At 45.9% G+C, this 16127-nt stretch overlaps 2 protein-coding genes across 23 annotated transcripts in view; both read right to left on the bottom strand.

Annotated features, from left to right (window-relative positions):
* The window catches only part of LOC117423425 (DISP complex protein LRCH3-like), a 34242-nt gene extending 24212 nt beyond the window's left edge, over positions 1-10030 (bottom strand). For 7 of the 22 annotated variants that reach the window (XM_034039179.3, XM_034039187.3, XM_034039195.3 and 4 more), the window contains exon 1: positions 9677-10026. In XM_034039179.3, the coding sequence (XP_033895070.1) occupies positions 9677-9926 (250 nt within the window). In that variant the 5' untranslated portion in view covers positions 9927-10026. Of the gene's footprint in view, positions 1-9676 lie in introns of all 22 variants that reach the window. The other 15 variants (XM_034039176.3, XM_034039183.3, XM_034039184.3 and 12 more) reach the window with 5 other exon arrangements.
* A 247-nt stretch (positions 10031-10277) lies between these two features.
* Positions 10278-15811, bottom strand: LOC117423190 (UAP56-interacting factor-like). The gene is made up of 9 exons (XM_034038686.3): positions 15547-15811; positions 14492-14650; positions 13759-13916; positions 13395-13495; positions 13111-13234; positions 12694-12752; positions 12244-12321; positions 11581-11707; positions 10278-11210 (listed from the first exon to the last, which is right to left on the bottom strand). Exons 1-9 carry the CDS (start codon positions 15641-15643, stop codon positions 11115-11117), a joined length of 999 nt encoding a protein of 332 aa, XP_033894577.3. The 5' UTR covers positions 15644-15811; the 3' UTR covers positions 10278-11114.
* Positions 15812-16127: the final 316 nt, after the last annotated feature.

Genomic DNA, 16127 nt, shown 5'->3' with positions numbered 1-16127 from the left:
ACACACACACACGCACGCACGCACATGCACACACGCACACTGTGGTTACCAGTGGCTAGGAAGAGGCTTCAGGAGCTGTGTATGTGAACTGGAAAGCAATGTAGGTTTCATTTATTGGACCCTGGGTGCAGAGTTTGGGGGGTGAGAATGCTGGTCTCTCTTTAGGACCCTGGGGAGCAGGACAGCTTGGTGGGAACGCTGTTTTTGGAAAGTTGCCTGCCTGACCTTGTCCCAGATACCCAACCCAGACCCTGCAGCACAAAGGAAATGCAGCAGTATCAGGTAAGGATGCTCTGTCTGCACACCAGTTACACACACACACAGAGAGGAATGCACAGCTAATCATCTTCACAGTGCAGTCTCGTGTGCTCCAGTGTTCAGAGTGGAGTTTTTGGGTGTGTGGCTCAGTGATTATGGTACAGCCACTGTTCCACTTTGAGTTCCATCCAGTTGCAAAACTGGAAGGAAATCAGAAAGCTTTGTCTGTCTGGAGGGAAACAGTTTGCAAAGATGACATGGTGGACTCCTGCAGATAAACAGAGAGCTGCCGATGAAAAGTGGACAGACTCGGTGCACTGGTAAAGCTCCTAGCTTACACCTTCCTGCGACTGTGTGTCTCATTGTTCTGCCTTGCCATTCACCCGCCTCCCTCCCCGGTTAGATTCAGTGCAAAATTGGATCCACGGCTAGTAATGTCGTTTGTGGAAGGACATAGAAATGATGGCGAGTCCCATAACTGTGCTATGGGAGGCAAGAGGAACCAGTCAAAAAGCCTTTGCTGTCCCTCCTTTGCTCCTCGTATTTGTGTCTCTACCTGTCCTGACCTAACCTGCTCCTGACACGACTCCAGAGACAGACAGACGGCTCACTGCAAGATAATGACAGAGGCACTTAAAAAAGGTGCAAGTACTACAGTTTTAAACCATTAAAAGAAAAAAAAATTGTTTACAGTTAAAAAAACAAACAAAACAAAGACATCTCTCTGAAGTCGCGTAAGAAATCACGGATGTGGTACAGAGACAGCGCCCGTGGTAACCCCGAGGCTATCCCAAGGCAATGACATCATGGCTGTGCATAGGAAGCCCATTCTCTAGTGAACAGGAGCCCTTTCTCCAGGCTCTGAGCTGTTCAGAGCAGGACAGAGCAGAGCTCACTCTCCACCCCCTCACTTCCCCTGCACTGGCACACAGGGAGCTGCTCAAAGCACAGCTCACTCTCCACCCCCTCACTGCCCCTGCACTGGCACACAGGGAGCTGCTCAGAGCAGAGCTCGCTCTCCACCCCCTCACTGCCCCTGCACTGGCACACAGGGAGCTGCTCAGAGCAGAGCTCACTCTCCACCCCCTCACTGCCCCTGCACTGGCACACAGGGAGCTGCTCAGAGCAGAGCTCACTCTCCACCCCCTCACTGCCCCTGCACTGGCACACAGGGAGCTGCTCAGAGCAGAGCTCACTCTCCACCCCCTCACTGCCCCTGCACTGGCACACAGGGAGCTGCTCAGAGCAGAGCTCACTCTCCACCCCCTCACTGCCCCTGCACTGGTACACAGGGAGCTGCTCAGAGCAGAGCTCGCTCTCCACCCCCTCACTGCCCCTGCACTGGTACACAGGGAGCTGCTAAGAGCAGAGCTCACTCTCCACCCCCTCACTGCCCCTGCACTGGCACACAGGGAGCTGCTAAGAGCAGAGCTCGCTCTCCACCCCCTCACTGCCCCTGCACTGGCACACAGGGAGCTGCTCAGAGCAGAGCTCACTCTCCACCCCCTCACTGCCCCTGCACTGGCACACAGGGAGCTGCTAAGAGCAGAGCTCGCTCTCCACCCCCTCACTGCCCCTGCACTGGCACACAGGGAGCTGCTCAGAGCAGAGCTCACTCTCCACCCCCTCACTGCCCCTGCAGTGGCACACAGGGAGCTGCTCAAAGCACAGCTCACTCTCCACCCCCTCACTGCCCCTGCACTGGCACACAGGGAGCTGCTCAGAGCAGAGCTCACTCTCCACCCCCTCACTGCCCCTGCACTGGCACACAGGGAGCTGCTCAGAGCAGAGCTCGCTCTCCACCCCCTCACTGCCCCTGCACTGGCACACAGGGAGCTGCTCAGAGCAGAGCTCACTCTCCACCCCCTCACTGCCCCTGCACTGGCACACAGGGAGCTGCTCAGAGCAGAGCTCGCTCTCCACCCCCTCACTGCCCCTGCACTGGCACACAGGGAGCTGCTCAGAGCACAGCTCACTCTCCACCCCCTCACTGCCCCTGCACTGGCACAGCGCTCCGAGATACAAGAAGAGGTTGCTAGTTCCAAGAGATTTTTAGTTCTAGTTCAGGTATATATTGCTGAACAAAAAGCTGCAGAATTTCTACTGCAGCAAAAGCTGTGCAAATCTGTTTGGACCATTATCACTCGCTCTAACTCGTGGGCCAGCAGCAGCAGCAGCCTCTGCAATGTAAACAACGACTTTTGTCTTTGGTCACATCACATACTCCCACTTCTTACCAAGTAGCTGATGAGCTTTTAAACAGAGAGAAATAAACTGTGCGTCTTTGAGGTGCACCCAGTGAACAAGCAGCACAGAGCTGAGCACAGAGTAATTACAAGACAATCTGCACTGGGGAAGCTAGTCATTCATTAAAAGAGACCGAGGCTGGCCAGCCCTGCTAATTAAAGTCCAGAGCTGAAAGGGCTTGAGTTGGTAGGCTGGTTCCTGCCCAGCAGGCAGCATCAGTCTCTGTACTCCAGCACCACTAATAACGGTGCCACTGCTGTCTAATCACGGACAGGGGCATGACCGTCCTCCAGCAAAACAAATGAATGAAACGAACGGCAATAAACCTTAGCGAAGCCATCACCAGATGAATTGTGGTTCAGTTCAAAGCGGTGTCCCTTGAGTGGACCTGCAAGCGCAGGTCTGCTAGTGCAGTTGGGATCTTTGTTTCCTGCATTGTCAGCGGAAAGCAAAAATCGACCGAGACAACTTCTAGTTTTAGATTAATAAACATTAAAGAATAAGACTGGAGAGATAGCCATCTTGTGTAATTGTGTGTCTTTGGCAGGAGTGGAGTGAAGGTGAGCTAGCTGGAGTTGAGGAGGAAGTATCCCAGGGCAGAAGGGGGTCGGTGCTTCCTCTGTCCTGGCTGCTGTTCAGTTTGGGATTTCCTCACACTCAGCGAGTGTGGCTGCTCTGATCCTCCAGCTGAACAAACACTCAGACACGTCCAGCTGCTACCTGGCAATGCTGAAATCAGCCAGCTGACAGGTAAGAGATGGGTGCTCTCAGGCAGTAACTGCAAGTTTACCTGACTAACGAGTCAGGGGACGAATCAACTCTGTGCTCTACAAAATGTGTCCCAACAGCTTCACTTAAAGTGTGGTAGTAACTACAGGAGGGTTTGGATAATCTAGGGGTTCTGTACCACTTCCTGCCTTTAAAATGGGTTTAACACAATGAAACAGCCAGGGCTCAGAGTCTCAGTAAAGCAGGATCGCACAGCTATGTAGAAAGGGACTCTCTATCTCTCTAAAATAAACAAAGCATGGGGGAATAACAGGCAAGTGAGTACAAGAGGACGAGCACAGCAAAACCAAAAACCCACGTGCGCTGTGGAAAGCCTTGCCATGTGGGTGTGTTGTGCAGCTCTGGGATGGGCTGCAGGCAAAGGTCTGATGGCTGATTTCTTGTTTATTTTAAAAACTGAGAGATGAACTCCACTAGCAGTCAGCTGGCAGATTGTCAGCTGCCGATTACTAACCGGACATTCAGAGTCAGACCAACAAACAAACAGAGAGGTTTAACTGTGTCACCGAATGCACAGAGGTTCATAGGAATGCTGCAGGAGTACACCTAGCACTGCAGCACAGCAGAGAGCTCTTCAGGGGCTGCTCTCAGATCTGCTAAACGCAGTGCAGGCAGTATGTATTGATACAGGTTTCCCTGTTTGATGCCTGGCTCAACTCCGGCTACAGTACCAGAACACCACCACTGTCACCCTCACTGTGAAGCAGCTGCAATTCAGAAGAACAAGTTTAGACACAACATTTCCCTCTTTATTTATAGACAAAAATATGAACTCGTGTAACCAGGGGGTAGGGGAATAAGCTTAACCTGGGCATACAAATGAGCTCAACCACACAGATCTGCAAACGATATGGCACACGTCCGATGGTATGTCGTTAGAAGCATTCTCTACACCTTCAAATTAAACACAGGTGGCTGTGGCTGACAGTTAGTGCTGCATGCTATGTTTTGCCTAATGACGAGCCAACGATAGTTACGTTACAGTATTTCAACTTTTTATACAGGGGACAAATGAGACCCAATTGGGGGTGGGGTGGGGTGGGGTTATTTATATATACAGTACTGTAATAATAGCACAGGGATCCGATTAAAACATAAACTATATAAATGTGTATAAAGACACAGACTTTTATAAAGCCTGCTCTCCATGATCAAAAACCGGATTATTCCATACCAGTGGTTTTGGACAAATCCATTACAGATTAACACGTGTGCTGTTAGTGTGTGTCTACTGTCCGCCCTGTGCTTTTGCTGCAGTGGAGCAGTGACTGCAGCAGGCAAGGAAACAGCCTGAAGCTGTTCAATCACAGCCACATTCCAGAACGCTAAGTTTCAGTGCTGTGACTGTATAGTTTAGGTATTCAGAGTTGGGCTGAGGCTGCCCAAACTCAATCTGTGAACGCGTTACAGCAGTTAGTGCTGCATGTCACCCACTGCGTCACCCCTGCGTGCTTTGGATCCAAATGAAAAAACAGTATGTGAAGACTGCATTCTCCGATTGCTCCAGCTCCCTATTCCCCAGCACTGCACGCAAACAAACACTCAATGCCAGAGCTGAAACTACAGCCAGCACAGCAGCAGAGACATTAAACACAAACTAGACAGTTCTGTCTGTCTTTCCACAACTAGAGCTCAGTGCAGTACAGCTTCCCAGGCAAGCCAGGGGACCAGACAGACACAGACAGACAGACAGAGAGAGAACACATCTCCTCAACCACAACCCATTATGTTTATTAACTCATTTATAAAACTACGTTTTGCAACTGCGTACTTGGTTGGTCCCCCAAGTGATTTGAACGTTATTTGAAAGGACTGCCGTGCCTTGGGAGCATCGTTCACATGGGCTTGGAAATCCTCAGAACGATCAGATTAAATGACATTGTCTCTCTGGGCAACTCTGTGATAAACCAACATGACGAAACATGAGACACTATATAAATGCGTTGTCTTGTGGTGTGTGTGTGCGTGCGTGCGTGCGTGCGTGTGTGTGTGTGTAGGAATCACGGCGCTACATTCATATTCATGAATACAGACCTTTACTACGTTCCTTAACTCTGGAATTCTCTTTCCAAACACACCAAGGGACTCTATTCCCATTGCATATGATTCACACAAAGCTTCAGCCAGAGCTCTTGCAGTTGCTTTAATGCTTCTTGGAGCCGACAACAGGCTTCGTAGGCTGCTGGTTCGGTTGCCACAGTAAGATTATAGTTTGAAATGTAGGAGTTTTAGCAAGAAGACATGTGAATGCTGCTTCAAACATGAACAACCAGCTATTTGTACATTTTCAGTAAATACAGGGCATGCAGCTATGTGTACTAAGCTCCAATTGTGCAAAGATTTCTAAGCTGGTAATGTTACTAAAACATCCAGACAACAGAAATGAAAGATGCAGTTTTTAAATGAAGTTTAAAGGTGTTTACAGACTTAAGATGCCTAAATCTGGTCTGTAGTCTTTCAATGCAAGGGAAACAGAAATCTATACAAATGGGGAGGAAAGAACTTCATGATTTAATCGGATCAGTGATGCGGGTTGTATTTATAAAAGACAATTCAATTGTTCTTTAGTCACGAAATACGCTGACGTCCTTTGCTCTTATGGGGAAGAAGCCATCACTGAAACAATGAGAGTGTGCTGCGTCACTGGACCACGAGCATAGCATTTCCATAGCGCAGTGCTTGTGTGTGTTTGTCCATTAGGGCTGTGAAGGGTTAAACATTTGAATGTTAAATGAAACTAGACTCTTTTTTTTTATTTCAACCGAAAACATAGTTTCTAGAGTATTTTCACTTTTCACTCTTTGTAATATCACAATGCACTGTAAACCTCTATATTATATTATATGTGGAAATTCCTGTAACATTGTAAATACGAGAGTAGAATATAAAGATGGTTATAAATACGAAATCATGTCACCTTCTACACTGAAAGTGTATGTGAGAGTAAACGACCATGCACAAACGTTTTAAATACAGGGATGGAAATAAGACTCCCACTGCACAGCACTTTGATCAGTTCCTGGTTTCACTACAAGTTTAATAAGACTCACCTGAGCTTGTGGCCGACACACTGGGGTTAATCATTAAAACCTGGAATGGGGAAAACTACTATGCAATGAGAGTCTTATTTCCATCCCTGAAATGCTTGATCTATCAAACACAGATTTCCAGCCTTAGCGTCAAATCACACGCACGATTGTGAGATTTCCAAATGGCACGGTGTCCTCGCTCTGCCAGCCCTGAGAACCCTCCACTAGCTACATCCTGAGAAGAGCCGGAGATACCCACCAACAACACGAGGAGAATGTTCTCACAGAGCACGGATTCCACAGATCACATGACACGTACCACCCACGCTAACCAAACCTCATGTGCACAACTTTACAATTTGTATTTTATTTTTTAAGTCTTTGGAACCATTCCAGCGACCACAACAATGTTTCTTGAAATAACAGATGGGCTGTAAGGGTTTATGCGGCATTTGAGGGAATCCAATTGGTTTGAAACTTTAGGGCAAACACTAAACAAAGAAGTGAGTTTGAGTTCTGGCAGGAGGGCTGGATGGGGTACACAGTTTATCAATGCTGCAGGCACGTCACAGAAAGTCTACTGAGCAGAACTAACACATAGCACAGTAATTACAAACAAAAGCACTGTTACAAAATGCTTAGGCCTGCGTAAAAGATGATGCACTTCCGTGTTTGAGCAGGGGAAATAAAGAAGAAAGGGGAGACACTCAAGACTACATCTGTTAAGGTCTTCACTCCAACAGCATTGTTTTTTGTGTTGCACTCTGGCAAACAAACTGATAATAATGACAACAAAATACTTTTTTTTAGTAACAATAGTTAAGTCCCCCTTTTTCTTTTTACTTTTTTGTGCAAAGGTTTAGTAAATCTTACATTCCGGGTTACTGGACAGATGAATCTTCTGAATCAAGACGCAGCCACTCAGCCTCCTGGCGCTGGCGAGGAGAAGAAAAGCACCACCAGCACCAGGAGTCCATGCAATACCACACTGCACTGCCTCACACCATAACACCCTGGACTGAGCTGTATCCCATCTGTTTATACCCTGCATTCAATCAAATCCCATAACAGAATGATCATGTCTACTGTTCCAAATGGTGCTTCGTTTTAAGAAGGTGCGGAGCTTGATCTAGCTTGAAACATACTTTGTTCTCTATCTTCTACACTTGTTAGATACAGAATGAATAGATAAATCACACACTCGACTCATTCAGGGGCTCATCCGGGTTATTCAGCTATCCTTCCTCATTCCTGGAATATCTACACTATTCTACAAGCCTTCATGGATTATCCTTTATTTGGCCACACTCCCACTCCCCAGGAATGTTCAGCTTCTCACAGAACCACGTGCAGTGAAACAAGACTTCCCCTCTTCATCTTTACCAAGCCTATGCTCAAATGAACACCTTCCCTGATTTTGCGCGCATCTATTCTGAGCGATTTTTCAGTTTAAGGCACTTCTCTGTTTGTTAACCTAAACCATCAGAAGATGATCCCTGGAAGTTCAATCTCACTTCTTGTTAACACAAACGCCCAGCCCAGCCTGCCTCCCAGTCCCTCAGAGATCCTGTATGACCACAAAGGGAGGAAAGTGGCTCACTGTGACCGTTACTGGGGTGTTATTTTGGTGCAAATGTCAAAGCCTTCATTTTGGAGAGACAGTGCTGTGAAATTCGCTGGCAGTCACTGGCACTTTAATAAAACTAAACAGAAAAACACCTGTTCACCGAGGAGCTCCAGTTAATCGTACAGTGCGGACGGAGTAACAGGAAGGGAAGATACAGACACGAGTTAAAATACAGTGCTGCAGCACGGCTGAAACTTCTCCATAACCACTGCGGCATTGCTCACGGTTATGAGCATGGGGCGGCTCACCTGTGCACAGGTACACTCCCTCCCTCCGCAGCAACAAGGAACTCCTTTCAACTGACAAAGAGTAGCAGCTGTTTCACCAATCAGACGGGAGACAAAGCCCTGCCAGATTAGTCCCGTCTTGATTCTTGAAGCACTTCTCCATGCTGCTTTCCCTTATATATACACTCATGTACATATATATGAAGCTCCCGTTGAACATGGCAGAGATGTGATTCTTTTAAAATGCTCAGTATACAAGAACACCAAGTGTAAACAATCTGAGAACCAGTTTCTGGTGAAGCCGAGTGCACATCAGGATAAACTGTACAGTATGGGAGAATCAAGTGAACTCACTCAGAAAGCATGAATCCGGCATAGAGAAGAGCAGTAAACTTACTGCTTAGAAACTAATGGGGCGGATACTTGTTTATTTAATTGCATTCAAAGAGCACGAATCACTGGGTTGGTAACAAGGAGTACAATACTGTCAATCGAACTGAAAAAACAAAAAAACAACAAACAATACATGGTTTGTTTGCCATCTCAGTTAAAAGAACAATACGCCTTGGCAAACCTGGCTTCCTCACACACTAGGGCTGCACACCATTATAAGCTGCGTGTGTCTTGTTTACTACGCTCGTTAATCAGCGAGAGTAGAGCAGTGATTCCTGCAGGTCAAAACTTGGATGAAGTTCAATCTTGACAATCTGGCAGAAGGCATCCTACTGTCAAGCAATCACACGACATTCAAATGCTGTGCACACTGCACCCTAGCAGGTCAACCTGCTGTTTTATACACTTTTCTTTTTGAAAATGTGAAGTCTTTTGTTCAATGCATAGAAAATAAAGACACTAAACGGTGTTGTAGGTAATTGACTGTAGAGCGACTGAACGCCCTTCTGCAGCTGACAATACCAACATGGACTACAGTAAAAAAAGAACCAACCAAATTTGTTTTAAATTAAATGACATCCGCCCATGCTGAACAATGCATAATTTATAATCACGTCAGCGGCTTTACATGCGTTCATGCAAAGCAGTATATTATATACAGCAATACTAGTGCCAATGCAATCTGAACTCACAGTGATGACAGACTAGCAACAACACTAACCGGATCAACGCACCAGCACAGCACTGAACTTTATATATATATATATATATATATATATATATATATATATATATATATATATAAATTAAAAAGTTTATATATTAAAACTTTTACATATTTCGTAATCCTTCTGCTTTTATTAACTGCAAACAAAAACTCCAATGCAGTAGCTGGTAAAACTAAGCGCCACTAGTCCTAGCAGAAACAGCTAGTAAACAAATCAGGGACATCAGATTCGCCCGTGTTTTCATCAGGACTCGGTCTTTACAGAACAACCCCCCACACGGGCTCAATTTAGCTCTGTCACGTTTTAACGGTTCACTAGTAGCAATACACATTGCTTTTTTATACCCCGGCTCCCGTCACTCCCTGCCCCGGTTCCTACCGGCCTGAGTCGTATCGGTCAGGTCGTGGTTTGCGGCGCTTTTCGGAAACTCCTTTAGCTTCCTGCCGCTGAGGTTCAGCGAGCCCGTCACGGACGCCTCGTCCAGTGCCCGGTCCAAAGAACGGTTCCATGATGCGGGTCCCGCTACCCCGTGGCCGTTCCCAGACGCTCCGGTTCCGCTGTTATTCTGGCCGCCGATCCCGAACCCGGGACCGGAACTCTCGACAGACATCAACACCACGGCCGCCATTACACAGCTAACTCCCACTAGCTGGACACACACTGCGACTGCGCAGCTACTGAGAACACTCTGACGCCAGTGCTGGCACGGAGCATGCGCGCTGAGAGGGAGCGACAGCAAGCAACAGACATGCGCATTGCGGAAAGTAAAAGTGGAAAGTGCAGCCTGTGCTCTAGACATGAGAAATAGTTACGCCGGATGGTTGTTCTTGTCGAGTGCCCTTTAAATACCTTCAGTATGTACCACGTACCCCCTCCCAAAAGCTGGAGTACTGAAATATCATGTTGTATCTTATTTTATAGATTCAAATACAGTAGCAGGTATAATAATAATAAAAAAAGAGAAGAGAAACACACAAAGTGAAACTTAACATTTATTTAATAAAAGTTTGAAATGCTTTTTTTTCAGAATTAAACACTTGGAATTTTTTTTTTTCATTTTTTTTTTTTTTTACAAAAAAACCCATAAAAGCTACACAAGAAAGCATGAACACACACAACTGCTGCCCTGCATTTCTGTGTATGCAAACCACATACAGCAATTACTGCAACTGTGATAAACAAGCACAGGGGCAAACATCCCCAGTGCGGGCAATCAGACAGCCCAACACAAACAGACACAGCTCGTCTCAGAAGAGTCGCAGAACTGGGTGCGGGTGTGTGAACCGAGAGGGGAGAAGTGATGAAGAGACACAGACTCTCCCATCTTCTAAAAGGTCACAGAGGGTCACTTTTAAAACAGAACTAAAAAGCAAATGCTCCACTGCATTAGTTTTGGTCTTTATACAAAATAGTTTTTTCAATTCCCTCAATATATATATATATATTTTTCAAATGCAAATGAAATATTTTTTGAAGAAACTTATATAGATATAAAAATACAAGTTTCTTCAACATTAACTCCCCACTTTTTTTCCCCCACCAAGATGAAACACAGAAGACTGATCTGCTGGCACTGCGAGTCTCCACCTCTCTCAAAGTCTTTTTTTTTTTTTTTGCACCATTATTAACCTCTATATGAAATCCCAGCTGGCATACTCTTTTTAACATTGTACAAAGTAAGTAAGGGTTACAAATAACACATCTGCTGTATCAGGTCCCTGAATTAGGAAGGGGAAACGGCTCCCTGCAGGTTCGGTGCTGACTTCAGTGGGGGCTGGACGGCTGCCTCCTCATTCAAGCTGGCTGGCGCACCTCTTTACCCCACTGTAACAAAGCGACTCCCTTTAGTCTGAGCGACAGCCGTCCTCTGATCCTTCAGGATTTTAAACCGTTCATTCAGGGTCAGGGCCGTCTGCAAACAAAGTGTAACAGGGTTACACTTCACTTCTCTCTTTTTTTTGGTACGCTTTCACTTATAAAGCACATTGAAAAAAACAAATCTATTTGTGATCTCAAGAGAAAATTATTACAGTGTGAAAGAATGCCGTTTGCAAAGGTCACACAATGCGATACATCGTCACACACTGCAAAACCAAAAATGATGAACCCAAAGCAAGGTCTAGATAAACATGCAGTTTACTTGCTAAAAAAAAAAAAGAATACAGGAACAAACATATATGCCTTAATTAAATGACGCAGAACATTACTCTTGTTTTAATAAAGTGACAGGTGGATCCCAAAGACCGTTACACAGCCTTTGCTAGGGGCTCCCGTGGGCATACCTGCTTCCCCACGCTGTTGATGTCAAACTCCAGAGGCACTCCTTTGGGGACTTTCTTCTCCTCCAGATCTTCCAGCTTCAGGGGGGCAGGAGGCATTGGGGGGCGCAGGATCCGCGGCCTGGGGGGGCTGTAAGGAATCAGCGGAGACCTTGGTTAGTAATCTGAAGACTTGTTTAATATGCCCCTTCAGCAGGCAGGCTGGCTGGTTTTCAGTGAGACCCTTCAGCTAAGCTGGGGTGTGTGGGGTTGGGGTAGCCTCTTTGAGCAGGCACACTTGTACACTGCACAAGAGGGTGGACAGCCTTGTCCCTTGCAGTCATGGCTTTGTTACAACCAACAATGTCTTTACATTTCAAACTGAATTGATCCCTTTGACAGAGTAATTAAATCAAATCAATGCATTAAACCAGGAATGGAGCAGCCAGAGTTCCCTACACCTGTATGAGACCATAGTGTTGTCATCACTCTTCAGGGTACAGTGGACTAGAACTTCAACTGAACCTTCATTTAAAAAGGAGGTTAGTCACGGCTAGCATGCTAAGATTATTTCTTCCCTTTGTGATAGCAGAGCCAGTTTCATTTGAAAAATGCAGACCCACTGATTCAGCAGAAGTATTTGTTTTCTTCCGGTGTACACTGACTACACTGCAGGATGGCACTTACTCTGGTGGCACCGTTCTGGCAGTTGGGTTGTCTATGGATACAGTCAGGATGCCTCCATCTGTGGTGGATGTGCGCCATCTGGTGACAGAAAGCAAAACTGTTCAACAAAACTGGTGTTAAATTCCTTGGGGCTTAAAAATATTCCATTTTAAAATGCGTGTTGTGTGATGGATCGCACAAGTCAGAGAGCAAAGCACGAGAGCTAATGAGAACGATCCTTTAGGTTGTGTAGCAGCAGTCAAAGCGAGCAATGAGATTTTGCCAATTTAAAGCAGCTTTCCGCAGCTTAAAGCCAAAACAAAATCATGTTTATGTATTGCATACATCTGAATGTATTTTTAATGGCCAAATCTATTTTATAAAGTGCAGATATACAGGGTTAACTGGTATGCGTACAGTGGCGTGCAGAAGCAGCACTAACACGAATACAGTGTACAAGACAAGACTTACTGCCGCGTTCTTTGGGTCATTGGTGGCTGGCTTGGCACCGTCGGCAAATGAGTCTGAACCTTAGGATGACAAACAGGGCAGAACAGAAGCAAGTTAAGCAATGGTGTGGCTCAATAGAAGATTTCAAACAAAGAGCAAGTAAAAACCAGCCTGTACATGTAAACAAACTTGCAATCTTACACCACAATGTTGCACTTTCTTTCAATGTTCTCTTAAACACTGAAGAATCAACAACCCTCAGTCTCAAAGGATTCCTGGTTTAAACTCACATTAAATCCAACAGCAGCAGATATCACAGGGTCCGGGTCCAGAAAGTAACATAGAACGATCTTGGAAACGGAGTCAAACTGGCATCTGGTTTGTGTGCGACAGTGTGCTAACAGCAGCCCTGCACAAACACCGGGAGGAGGACGTTACCTTGAGCCCTCTCCTGGACAGGAAGGTGGCCTGACGCAACTCCTTCTGGGTCTGGCGAGCTGGGGGGTGATGTGGTGCTAGTGGTGGGGCTGCTGGACTAGGGACGCTGGCTGGCAAAACATTCCTGCAAAGAGAAACACCGAAACGCTGCCACACATCACCCGTGCTGAAGACTTCAAAACGCACATATCAATTTACAAATTCTAAAAACCAAACACGCACAGTTATTCAGGCTCTAATGCTCTGGTGTCGTGCCCTGTGTGGATTAAGGTTCCAGTGCTCACCTCCTGAGCTCGACAGGCCCTGCCAAAGCTGGCAGCTGCCTACTCTGTGCATCAGTCTGTCTGTAAGGGGGCATCCTTCTCTGCAACCCAGGATGGGGTCTCTGGTAACAGACAGAAAAGAAGGAAACTTGAGCATTTAATAAACTAAAACAAGGACATCGCCAAAAGTAATTTAGAAAGCTGCACAGCAAAATGTTCTGATTTTTCCATCTCAGACCTCCACAAGCAAGCAGAGGCTCGTTACTCTGACTATGCTGAACGAGCATGCCTTCTGTTACTTTCTTCACAGCCACTTCTTATGGGGATGCTAACAAATTGATTCTAGGGATGTTTCCTCGGGGTACGTGAGCCTCCTTCTTTTTACCATCTGAGTGAAACCGGGTCTGTTTAGTGGGCTGATTCCTTTCTGCAGTGCTCCAGGTTTTCTGGCAGCCAGCCACGTGCCGATGCCCTGGGCACGCCTCTTCCCCACGGCAGGCAGCAGCTTCTTCCCTCGGACTCCCAGCCTGTTGATCCCTAGGCCTGGAACACAAATCCAGCGAAGCGTCAGGCACGTGCCAGTGCAGCTTCCTGAGACGTGAATTAACACTGCCGCAGCACTGCAACTGCGAAACACTTCCACGCTTCACTATGAACTGAAGCCAAACGAGCTTGGAGATTGCTGTATGAATTGTAAAACAAAAATTGTAGGACCCTTTATGAAAAACGAATATCTATAACAGTGTTTGGAGTCTTTAAAAAGGTGTGAACTATCAGGTGTTAGTATTATTATTTAAAACATAGTGTGGTTGCATTAAACCCACCACAGCAGGGTTTGAAACCCCCTGCACCCAGTCCTGTGCATCACAGCTTCCCTTGTTTAGCTGTATTACTGAAACAATCTGATGCCAGCAGTTTGAACAAACAGGCCCCTGGTAAATATGCTCTGAACTAATGGCACTGCATGCCAGGGAGGAACAATTCATTTAACATTAAACTCCTGGCTGCTGAGCATTTAAATAACACACTTCATTGAAGGTAGTTCTGAACCCCAGGACTGTGTGCAGCTGGGCTAGCCTGAGTCCCAAGCGCTGCCGTGGTCGACGTGCTCTCCCCACCTCTCTGCTGCTGCTGCTGGGTCCCGCGCCACGCCGTTCTTGGAATTGGAGGCGCTCGCCAGCCCTGCTGGAGTTTCCAGGTCATCCTGGGCTTGCCCTGGGAGAACCGGGCCGGCTGGACGTTCCTCTGCTCCTTCTTGTTCAGCCTGATTATATCATCTGCAATAGGACAACATCATAATCCAGGGACGGAAATGAGGCTCCCACTGCACAGATCCCCAATTAGCAAGGTGGCAATTTGTCTGGTTTCAAATTATTGTAAGCAGTATCACCCGCACATACCAAAGTGTAACCAACATAACCCACTTTGTAAGGAAAAGACGATTATTATTATTATTATTATATTATTATTTTCACAGAACTGTAACATGAGGTTTGGTGCAAAACAAAAAAAACACACACAAGAAAAGTGTGACATTTGATTTAACATATTTGAAGCAATGCATGATGATGGTAAAATCAGTCAAGTTTTATTCATGATCCATTGACAGTACATTTATAATATCACCTAAAGAAACCAAATACCCTAAACTGGCCTCAGTCTACCCCAGTACCTCACAAGGAGAGCTTGTTTGTGATTTCTTGCTAGTGCCACGCAACGTCATGGAAGAAATGTACAAACCGCTGTGATCGGAAACAAACCCCGATCACTTACAAACAAACCCCGTACCTTTACTATCTGAACTTGTTTTACCCGGCTCGGGTGAATGGAAGGGTTATTTCGTGCAGCAGATACATGACTAACCACTGCAGACTGTGTGGTCTTTATCAAACAAACACAGAAGTGCGCATCCTCTTTCTAGTCTCGTCTTTAGGCCCGTGGTTTGTTTGGCACGTCTTCCCGCAGGTATCCCCCACTGAGCAGATGTCCTGCACTTCTCATTTTATTTTTGTAAAGTCTCTCCGGTTGCATGTTGTGGATCATATCGAAACCCTGGCAGCTGCTGTAGTTAACCTCAACCCCAATCTCCGCGGGCCCTGGTATCTCATTCCCAGTCACATATATTATATTATATCATACAGCTAAAAAAAACACTCTGGGTTTCTGTCCTTACCCAGAGACATGTCAATTTTATCCAGCCCCTCTGAACTGCTGTTCCGCTGATGAGCGAAACCCGGCCCGTCTTCGCTCTTGAACCCGTTCCTTCTCATATCGTATTTTTTTTATTTCTCAAGTATATTTTTAATTAAATTCAGTTGCACCAGCAATAATAATAATAATACTAGTAGTATTAAGGCCTCCCCACTTTCTCAGCTCAGTCCAAACCCTGTAACTCTTGAGCCCACCCGCCCCAGCACCTCTCCGCGCATGCGCAAAAAAGAATGTACGTCACAACGGCAACGGCCCTTGAAGCTAATCTCCATTGAATTTTGGGAAATGTAGTTTACTATACTGTTGTATACCCCTAGATTAAGCAGTTCGACTTTTATTGATTTTTATCGATTTTTATATTTTTTTTGGAGAGAAACATTAATTTAGTGAGTATTTTTTTTTTCATTAAATAAAAGTGCAAGGTATTTGTAATTGTTCTATTTTTACAAACTGGCCTTTTTATCTTATTGTCCTAGTTCTACAATTAAAACCTCTCTTCTATTATTATTATTATTATTATTATTATTTATTTCTTAGCAGACG

Source organism: Acipenser ruthenus, chromosome 17 (assembly GCF_902713425.1).
Source record: "Acipenser ruthenus chromosome 17, fAciRut3.2 maternal haplotype, whole genome shotgun sequence".
Classification (NCBI taxonomy): Eukaryota; Metazoa; Chordata; class Actinopteri; order Acipenseriformes; family Acipenseridae; genus Acipenser; species Acipenser ruthenus.
The sequence above is the reverse complement of the archived record's forward strand: the minus strand, read 5'-3'. Positions and strand labels throughout refer to the sequence as shown.